The following is an 11,123-nucleotide window of genomic DNA, read 5'->3' on the forward strand; positions in this document are numbered from 1 at the left end:
TCCTATTCACCATAGCACTGCTTCACCTGCCATACACTGAATATGCACCTGTCAGACGAGATAGACAGACTAGATGGGGAGGGAGGGTGGAGTCTATTCTCTTGTGATAACTGTACATGCTAGTGGTTCTACCTGTTACACCTGCTATGACATCAACTTTCCTCCCCCCGCCTCTGCCTCTCCCATGTGTCAGCTGAGCCACAGGAGGAATCGGCAGCATGGATCGTCTCTCTGTCTGTCCATAGACAAACTGCCCCCATCTACAGATAAAGAAAGAGGAGTGTCAGTGTTAGACTAGCCCTAACCTGTTCTCTCTCTTTCTCCTTCATTTTCACCTCTGTTACACTGTCTCACTACATTGGCGCCTTGGGAGACAAGAGAGAGGCTTGTCTCTGCTGTTCTCTCTCTTTTTCTCTCGTTCTCCCTCTCCTGGGACCTAATGCAGTAGCGCCCCTATACCAGGCGGAGGAGGAACCCACCAGGGCTCAACAACGGCACAGTATGGGTGACGAAAGCTACAACTTTGTCTTCAAAGGTGAGCCTTGTTTGTCAAAGAAGCTGATTCTGTGTGTAAACAAATCCCCTGGGATGTCCTTTGGGTGGTGGACCATTCTTGAAACCATTCTTGAAACACACGGGAAAGTGTGTGAAAAACCATGCAGCATTCCAGTTCTTGACACAAACTGGTGCACCTGGCACCTACTTCCATACCCCGTTCAAAGGCACTTAAATATGTTGTCTTGCCCATTCACCCTCTGAATGGCACACATACACAATCCATGCTTATAAATCCTTCTTTAACCTTTCTCCCCCCGTTCATCTACACTGATTGAAGTGGATTTAAGTGACATCAATAAGGGATCATAGCTTTCACCTAGATTCACCTGGTCAGTCTACGTCATGGAACGAGCAGGTGTTCTTAATGTTTTATAAATTCAGTGTAGAGGGTACTGTTGTACCTGAAACATCTAACATTGTACCCAAGAAACGTAATAATGATACAAGTAACTGACTAAATAAAGGAAACAGCAACAAGATTCTATATGTTTCTGGAACTCTATTGGATGGATACGACACCATTCTTCCACAAGAAATTCCATCATTTGGTGTTTTGTTGAAGGAGATAGAAAACGGTTTCTCAGGCACCGCTCAAGAATCTCCCATAAGTGTTCATTTGGGTTGAGATCTGGTGACTGAGACGGCCATGGCATATGACTTACATTGTGTCATGCTCATTAAACCATTAAGTGAACATTCGTGCCCGGTGGATGGGGGCATTGTCATCCTGGTAGCCAAAATAATGGCTAAAATAATGGCCTGCCCAGCATTTTTATTTATGACCCTAAGCATGATGGGATGTAAATTGCTTAATTTATACAGGAACCACACTTGTATGGCAGCACTTGCTTTCAAAATACTTTGTATCCCTCATTTACTCAAGTGTTTCCATGATATCTGTCATCCTTTAGTGGTTCTGATTGGTGAGTCTGGTGTTGGGAAAAGCAACCTGCTGTCTCGCTTCACCAAGAATGAGTTTAACCACGACAGCCGCACCACCATCGGAGTGGAGTTCAGCACCCGCACTGTTCAGTTGGATACCTTCGCCATCAAGGCTCAGATCTGGGACACGGCAGGGCTGGAGAGATACAGAGCCAACACCTCCGCGTGGGTGCACACATCAGGACACACACGTACACTCAACACACACATATGTGCACACATCAGAACGCATGCACGGACATACACACACACTCCTTGTACACAACAAATACATTAGAGCGCTAGAGAGCCAATCACCTCAGTGTGGATAGATACACACACTTAAAATGCGTTCAGAAAGTATTCAGATCACTTGACTTTTTCCACATTTTGTTACGTTACAGCCGTATTCTAGAATTTATTAAAGTATTTTTTTCCTAATTAATGACAAAGTGAAAACAGGCTTTTAGGTTTTGCAAATGTATAATAAAACCCCCAGAAATAACTTACATAACTCTCTCTCTCTCTCTCACTTTTTCTCTCCAGGTACTACAGAGGGGCGATGGGGGCTCTGCTGGTGTATGACATCACCAAGCACCTAACCTATGAGAGTGTGGAGCGTTGGTTGAAGGAGCTGTACGACCACACCGACCCCCACATGGTGGTCATGCTGGTGGGCAACAAGAGTGATCTGGATACCCTGAGGACCGTGCCCACCGAGGAGGCCAAGGACTTCACAGGTGATAATTGACTTACCAGTTAGTTAAAAGTTACCAGTTACTTACTAGTTATTTACCAGTTATGAGTTACTTAGCTACTAGTTAGTTACTAGTTATGTACCAGTTACTTACCAGTTACCTGTAACTTAGTTACTAGTTACACAAGTGTGCAATATGCAGTCAATGACAGAAAGTGGCAGAATATTGCAAAATGTTTCATATAGCTTTTCGATAGAATAGCATGGTAATGTAAAAGAAATGACCAACTTTGCATCAATGAAAATTAATTCTATGGTTGGTTCTTAGCATGATTGAGTATGATGTATGTAAGAATATAGTCAACAAGGTATTCCTTCTCATGCAGAAAAGAATGGCCTCTTGTTTATGGAGACGTCAGCTCTGGATTCTACCAACGTTGAAGCTGCTTTCCAGGAAGTTCTCACAGGTTCTTATGTTGCTCTTCTACTTCATACCTTCATCTAGAAAACGTTAGACAACACCATGTCATGGTGTGTGTGTTTGTGTGCGTGCAAGTAAGTAAGTAAGTAAGTAAGTAAGTAAGTAAAAGACCAGCATCACTTTTTGACGTGATGATACCTGTTACCCCCAGCGATCCACAAGAAGGTGGCCAGTCGAGAGGTGCCCCGCGTGTCCATCACTGCCTTGACCCTGTCCAGTACTATTGGAACAGCTAGCGACGCCCAGGAGAAACGCAGTACCTGCTGCAAGAACCTCTGACTGGTTCTGACCAGGTTTGACCTGTTCTATCCGATTATCTTCATTTCTACACAGAATCTTCCTACTCTGCCCTCATTCAGGTTAAAGGGAATAGTGTATAGGACTGTCCAAACCAAAGACCAGGCAAGTCAAATCAAGTCACATTTAATTTACAGTGCATTTCACAATTCTCAACAAGACTGATTTAAGAGACATGCCACATTTATGTACAGTTGATCAATGTTGACACTATTGGTGCTACTGCTTGGCTAAATGTTGCTGACCACAACATATTTTTCTTCTTCTGTATGCTCGTTTTTAAACTTTATTAGTTATTATACAGCAAATAAATCTTGATTTGGTATATTCGAAAGGAGGAACTACTTTATTTTGGTATATACATCATGTCAGGTTGACCACATAAAAAAAAACGCAAATGCGGAACAGCGGTATGATTTGCGTGATATTCGAGTGACAATGTAGCTTACACACACACACACAAATCCCCCTCCCGCTGCACTAACAGAGCTAATTGAATAGCACGTAGCATAGTCTTTTGCCTCACGCAAAATTTGGTGATGCAGAAACGAGAGACCACTTTTGTGGCTGTTTTATGAAAATCTGCAAATATTTGGCCAAGAAAACGTTTCTTGTTGGTCTCAGGGAATGTAAAACAGTTAGGATGGGAGACTTAAAACCTCTCTGGGATAGGGGGCAGCATTTTCACTTTTGGATAAATAGCGTGCCCTATTTCAACTTCCTGCTACTCATGCCAAGAATATAAGATATGCATATTATTAGTATGAGTATAACAGAACTTATATAGCAGGCAAAACCCAGAGGACTAACCATTCAGATATATATTTTTTGAGGTCACTGTCTATTAAATGAGTTTTCATTGGGAAACAAGATTTCTAAGGCACTTGTTTGCAGTTCCTACCGCTTCCACTGGATGTCACCAGTCTTTGGAAATTGGTTGAAGTTATTCCTTTGTATAATGAAGAAATACGGCCATCTTGATTTTGGGTCATTTGAAGTGGACTATGAGATTGTTGTCTTACTGTATTGAACACAGATTGTCCCGTCTACAATTTGATCGATTATTAACGTTTAAAAATAACTCAAGTTGTATTACAAAAGTAGTTTGAAATGTTTTGGCAAAGTTTACAGGTAACTTTTGAGATATTTTGTAGTGACGTTGCGCAAATTGGAAGCGTTTTTTTTCTGGATCAAACGCGCCAAATAAATTGACATTTTGGATATATACTGACGGAATTAATCAAACAAAAGGACCATTTGTGATGTTTATGGGACATATTGGAGTGCCAACAAAAGAAGTTTGTCAAAGGTAAGGCATGATTTATATTTTATTTCTGCATTTTGTGTGGTGCCTGCAGGGTTGAAATATGCTACTCTCTCTTTGTTTACTGTTGTGCTATCATCAGATAATAGCTACTTATGCTTTTGCCGAAAAGCCTTTTTGAAATCTGACATGTTGGCTGGATTCACAATGAGTGTAGCTTTAATTTGGTGTCTTACATGTGTGATTTAATGAAAGTTTGAATTTTATAGTAGTTTTTAAAAGATTTGGCGCTCTGCATTTTCCCTGGCAATTAGCCAGGTGGGACATTTGTGTCCCGCCTATCCCAGAGAGGTTAAAACGGGATTGAGTGAAGTAGCAGCAAATATCTTGAATGAGCAACTGATGAGCATCACAAGTTTGAAGAAATTAGCTCAGCCTATTTTGGCTAAATCTCGTTGTGCGCTGAGCAGAATATCAGATCTCAACAACGATTGGCTAAATCTCGTTGTGCGCTGAGCAGAATATCAGATCTCAACAACGATTGGCTAAATCTCGTTGTGCGCTGAGCAGAATATCAGATCTCAACCACGATTGGCTAAATCTCATTGTGCGCTGATCAGAATATCAGATCTCAACGACGATTGGCTAAATCTCGTTGTGCGCTGAGCAGAATATCAGATCTCAACAACGATTGGCTAAATCTCGTTGTGCACTGAGCAGAATATCAGATCTCAACAACGATTGGCTAAATCTCGTTGTGCGCTGAGCAGAATATCAGATCTCAACAACGATTGGCTAAATCTCGTTGTGCGCTGAGCAGAATATCAGATCTCAACAACGATTGGCTAAATCTCGTTTTGCGATGAGCAGAATATCAGATCTCAACAACGATTGGCTAAATCTCGTTGTGCGCTGAGCAGAATATCAGATCTCAACAACGATTGGCTAAATCTCGTTGTGCGCTGAGCAGAATATCAGATCTCAACAACGATTGGAGAAGTGTTTAACATCACCAGTCGGTTTAGGCTACCAGCAAAAGAGACAGGTTGGAATCAATTCGTATCAAATGAATAGGACGTCTGAGTGAAATACGGGACAAATCTACCTTTAGTAAATTAGTGGGGGTTTAATTTGTTGATAAAATGTGGGACATGATTGTTTGCGGGAAGTGGGACAAAAGGCCAAAATTTGGGACTGTTCCGCACAATCTAGGACATGTGTCAACAATTATGTGCATGTGTGGTTTGTCACCAAGATGAAAAAACGGTATGAGGTTTTGCGTTGACAAAATGGGAACACTTGTAAAGGTTAAATTAATGACAAGTATGTTTGGCTCGGAGACTTGGTGAAGACCAAGTAGAAAGATTCATGAATTTGAAATTTTGAAGTTTGATATTGCAGTAACTATGCACTGTATGTAACATTTTGTAATAGACATGTATTTTACAACCAACTTGTCATGACTCTTTTTAATTGAAGATTTCTTACACGTTGACTAGACCCGGCGCCGCCTGCGTCCGCACACGTGGATTTTGTCCCCCCACACCAAACCCAATCAGGACATGGAGGTTGAAATATCAAAACGAACTCTGAACCAACTATATTCATTTGGGAGACAGGTCAAAAAGTATTAAACATTTATGGAAATGTAGCTAGCTAGTTTACTGTTGCTAGCTAATTTGCCCTGGGATGTAAACATTGGGTTGTTATTTTACCTGAAATGCACAAGGTCCTCTACTCTGACAATTAATCCACACATAAAAGGGTAAACTGAGTTCATTTCCAGAAATCTCTCCTCCTTCAGCCTTCTTCTTCTTTGGACTTTATATGGCGCTTGGCAATCAACTTTAAGGTGCATTACTACCCCCAGCTGGACTGGAGTGTGGACCTCAATTAATCTTTCAATCACCCACGTGGGTATATGCTCCAAAAAAACAATGAGGAGATGGGAGACTTGCAGTGCCTCAAGCTTCACTAATAAAAACCACGTTCTATCTTAGTGCCTAGCTATGCAGACACTCGTTGATGCGAGCGAGCAGTGTGTGTGCAACGATTGAATAACATGTATGTGTACATTTATTTTGCGACACAGGCTGTGTGGTCTGCATGTGAGAGATTGCTGAGTACTCTGTCATTTACTCTCACTATTATCCTCCAGAGGGCAGTGCTGTTTAAAATACATCTACGGTGGTGCGAGGACTCAACAAAGTGGTGTCTCCATAGGTCTACATTTGATATGTAATTCCTTATCACACATATTTCCTTCAGTATTTTATGAATAAATAAACATCATAAACACAGATAAATGTTTGATCGGTCTTATTATGGGACTTTGACCTCATCTACATTTCGATTGAGTCAGTCTGAGCGTGGTGTCTAGGTAAGTGTTTGTGTTGGTCAAGGCCCATGTCATTGTCTCATAACACCCACATACTGTGTCGTTCTCTGTCAAACACACCTGTTTAATGGTACCTGGTTAGAGAGGACAGCAGTGTCAATGGAGGGAGCGATTAATTCTCACAAACAATACTAGTCAAAAGTTTGGACACACCACCTCATTCAAAGTTATTTCTTTATTTGACTATTTTCTACATTGTAGAATAATAGTGAAGACATCAAAACTATGAAATAACAAATATGGAATCATGTAGTAACCATAAAATTGTTAAACAAATCAAAATATAGTTTATATTTGAGATTCTTCAAAGTAGCCAGCCTTTGCCTTCATGACAGCTTTGCACACGCATGGCATTCTCTCAACCATCTTCACCTGGAATGCTATTCCAACAGTCTTGAAGGAGTTCTCACATATGCTGAGCATTTGTTGGCTGCTTTTCCTTCACTCTGCGGTCCAATTCATCACAAACCATCGGGTGATTGTGGAGGCCAGGTCATCTGATGCAGCAATTCATCATTCTCCTTCTTTGTCAAATAGTCCTTACACAGCCTGGAGGTGTGTAGGGTCATTGTCCTGTTGAAAAACAAATGATAGTCCCACTAAGCGCAAACCAGATGGGATAGTGTATCCCTGCAGAATGCTGTGGTAGCCATGCTGGTTAAGTGTGCCTTGAATTCTAAATAAATCACTGACAGTGTCACCAGCAAAGCACCATCACACCTCCTACTTCAAACTTCATGGTGGGAACCACACGTGGAGATCATCTGTTCACCTACTCTGCGTCTCACAAAGACACAGCGGTTGGAACTAAAAATCTCACATTTGGACTCATCAGAACAAAGGACAGATTACCTCTAGTCTAACGTCCACTGCTTGTGTTTCTTGGCCCAAGCAAGTCTCTTCTTCTTATTGGTGTCCTTTAATATTGGTTTCTTTGCAGCAATTTGACCATGAAGGCCTGATTCACACAGTCTCCTCAGAACAATTGATGTTGAGATGTGTCTGTTACTTGAACTCTGTGAAGCATTTATTTGGGCTGCAATCTGTTTTGCATTTAACTCTAATGAACTTGTCCTCTGCAGCAGAGGTAACTCTGGGTCTTCCTTTCCTGTGGCGGTCCTCATGTGAGCCAGTTTCATTATAGCGCTTGATGGTTTTTGTGACTGCATTTGAAGAAACTTCAAAAATTCTTGACATTTTCCGGATTGACTGGCCTTCCTGTGTGATGGCACGGGAGGGGAGTGCTGCCGTCTTTTCGGCTCTTAACCAACCACGCTTTGTTTGTTTTTTCATGTTGTTCGTAACTTGTTTTGTACATAATGTTGCTGCTAGCGTCTCTGGACATTTGAACTGCAGTTGCTCAACTCAAACTGGACAAAGGGTTTTTCTTCAATGAGTCGGACGGGGAGGATTTACTACCACAGACACCCGACCAGGCCCAGATCCCCATGATTCGCCGGAGAAGGAAACAGATATTTTGTGGAAAAAGATTAGGGTGGCTAATCTGCCCTTGCCGTCCTTCCTGCTAATCACTGGGAAATGAATGGGATGAGCTGAAAGCACGTATATCCTACCAACGGGACATTAAAAACTGTAATATCTTATGTTTCACAGAGTCGTGGCTGAACGACGAAATTAAGAACATACAGCTGGTGGTTTAAACACTCCATCGGCAGGACAGAACAGCAGCCTCTGGTAAAACACGGGGCGGGGGCCTATGCATACAGTGTCTTGCGAAAGTATTCGGCCCCCTTGAACTTTGCGAACTTTTGCCACATTTCAGGCTTCAAACATAAAGATATAAAACTGTATTTTTTTTGTGAATAATCAACAACAAGTGGGACACAATCATGAAGTGGAATGACATTTATTGGATATTTCAAACTTTTTTAACAAATCAAAAACTGATTGGGCGTGCAAAGTTATTCAGCCCCCTTAAGTTAATACTTTGTAGCACCACCTTTTGCTGCGATTACAGCTGTAAGTCGCTTGGGGTATGTCTCAACAAAAGTAACACCTATGTGAGAATGCTGTTCATTGACTGCAGCTCAGCGTTCAACATCATAGTGCCCCCAAAGCTCATCACTAAGCTAAGGACCCTGGAACTAAACACTTCCCCCTGCAACTGGATCCTGGACTTCCTGACCGGCCACCCCCAGGTGGTAAGGGTAGGTAACAACACATCTGCAATGCTGATCCTCAACATGGGGGCCCCTCAGGGGTGCGTGCTCAGCCCCCTCCTGTCCTCCCTGTTCATTCATGACTGCATGGCCAGGCATAACTCCAACACCATCATGAGATTTGCCGATGACACAACAGTGGTAGGCCTGATCACCGACAATGATGAGACCGCCTATAGGGAGGAGGTCAGAGACCTGACCATGTGGTGCAAGGACAACAACCTCTCCCTCAACATAATCAAGACAAAGGAGATGATTGTGGACTACAGGAAAAGGAGGACTGAGCATGCGCCCATTCTCTTCGATGGGGCTGTAGTGGAGCTGGTTTAGAGCTTCAAGTTCCTTGGCGTCCACATCACCAACAAACTAACATGGTCCATGCACACCAAGACAGTCGTGAAGAGGGCACGACAAAACCTATTCCACCTCAGGAGACTGAAAAGATTTGGCATGGGTCCCCAGATCCTCAGTTCCTCAAAAGGTTCTACAGCTGCACCATCAAGAGCATCACTGCCTGCACTGGTCGCATCACTGCCTGGTATGGCAAGTGCTCGACCTCCGGCCGTAAGGCACTACAGAGGGTAGTGCGAATGGCCCAGTACATCACCGGGGCCAAGCTTCCTGCCATCCAAGACCTCTATACCAGGTGGTGTCAGAGGAAGGCCCTAAAAATTGTCAAAGACTCCAGCCACCCTAGTCATAGACTGTTCTCCTTGCTACCGCACGGCAAGCAGTACTAGAGCGCCAAATCTAGGTGTAAGAGGCTCCTAAATAGCTTCTACCCCCAAGCCATAAGACTCCTGAAGAGCTAATAAAATGGCTACCCAGACTTTTTGCATTGCCATCCCCTCTGAAACGCTGCTGCTACTCTCTGTTATTATCTATGCATAGTCACTTTTATAACTATAAAATATTACCTCAATTACCTAGGCACTGGTGCCCCCGCATATTGACTCTGTACCGGTACCCCCTGGAACGAACTGCAAAAATCACTGACGCTGGTGACTTATATCTCCCTCACTAGCTTTAAAACCTGTTTGGGATAGGGGGCAGCATTTTCACGTTCGGATGAAAAGTGTTCCCAGAGTAAACCGCCTGCTACTCAGGCCCAGAAGCGCATATATGCATATTATTAGTAGATTTGGATATAAAACACTATGAAGTTTCTAAAACTGTTTGAATGATGTCTGTGAGTATAACAGAACTCATATGGCAGGTGAAAACCTGAGAAAAAGCCAACCAGGAAGTGTCTATGGGGTCATATTGCACTTCCTTGGTCTTCCACTAGATGTCAACAGTCTTTAGAACCTTGTTTCAGGCTTCTACTGTGAAGGGGGAGTGAATAAGAGCTGTTTCAATCAGGTGTCTGGCAGAATGCCATGAGCTCAACCAGGCGCGTGGTCGTGAGAGCGACCTGCGTTCCATTGCATTTCTAAAGACAAAGGAATTGTCCAGTTGAAACATTATTGAAGATTTATGATAAAAACATCCTAAAGATTGATTCTATACATCGCTTGACATGTTTCTACGAACTGTAATATAACTTTTTGGACTTTTCGTCTGAAGTTTCGCCTGAACTTGCCATCGCCTCGTGAGTTTGGATTTGTGAACTAAACGCACTAACAAAAGGAGGTATTTGGACATAAATGATGGACTTTATCGAACAAAACAAACATTTATTGTGGAGCTGGGATTCCCGAGAGTGCATTCTGATGAAGATCATCAAAGGTAAGGAATATTTATAACTCTATTTCTGACTTTTACTGACTCCACAACATGGCGGGTATCTGTATGGCTTGTTTTTGTGTCTGAGCGCTGTACTCAGATTATTGCATGGCGTGCTTTTTCCATAGAGCTTTTTTGAAATCTGACACAGCGATTGCATTAAGGAGAGGTATATCTTTAATTCTGTGCATAACACATGTATCTTTTATCAAAGTTTATGATGACTATTTCTGTAAATTGATGTGGCTCTCTGCAAATTCGCCGGATGTTTTCGAGGCACAACATTACTGAACATAATGCGCCAATGTAAACTGAGATTTTTGGATATAAATATGAACTTTATCTAACGAACAAAACATACATGTATTGTGTAACATGAAGTCCTATGAGTGCCATCTGATGAAGATCAAAGGTTAGTGATTCATTTGATCTCTATTTCTGCTTTTTGTGACGCATCTCTTTGGCTGGAAAATGGCTCTATGTTTTTTTGTGACTAGGCTCTGACCTAACATAATCATATGTTGTGCTTTCGCTGTAAATCCTTTTTGAAATCGGACATGATGGGTAGATTAACAAGAAGCTAAGCTTTAATTTGGTCTATT

At 42.2% G+C, this 11,123-nt stretch overlaps 1 protein-coding gene across 1 annotated transcript; it reads left to right on the forward strand.

Moving 5' to 3' along the window:
• The first annotated feature begins 207 nt into the window (after nt 1-207).
• On the forward strand, nt 208-3,662 carry LOC109904652 (ras-related protein Rab-25-like). The gene is made up of 5 exons (XM_020501836.2): nt 208-535; nt 1,470-1,665; nt 2,026-2,219; nt 2,563-2,643; nt 2,809-3,662. Exons 1-5 carry the CDS (start codon nt 502-504, stop codon nt 2,934-2,936), a joined length of 633 nt encoding a protein of 210 aa, XP_020357425.1. The 5' UTR covers nt 208-501; the 3' UTR covers nt 2,937-3,662.
• The last annotated feature ends 7,461 nt before the right edge of the window (nt 3,663-11,123 follow it).

Source organism: Oncorhynchus kisutch, linkage group LG14 (genome assembly GCF_002021735.2).
Source record: "Oncorhynchus kisutch isolate 150728-3 linkage group LG14, Okis_V2, whole genome shotgun sequence".
NCBI lineage: Eukaryota > Metazoa > Chordata > Actinopteri > Salmoniformes > Salmonidae > Oncorhynchus > Oncorhynchus kisutch.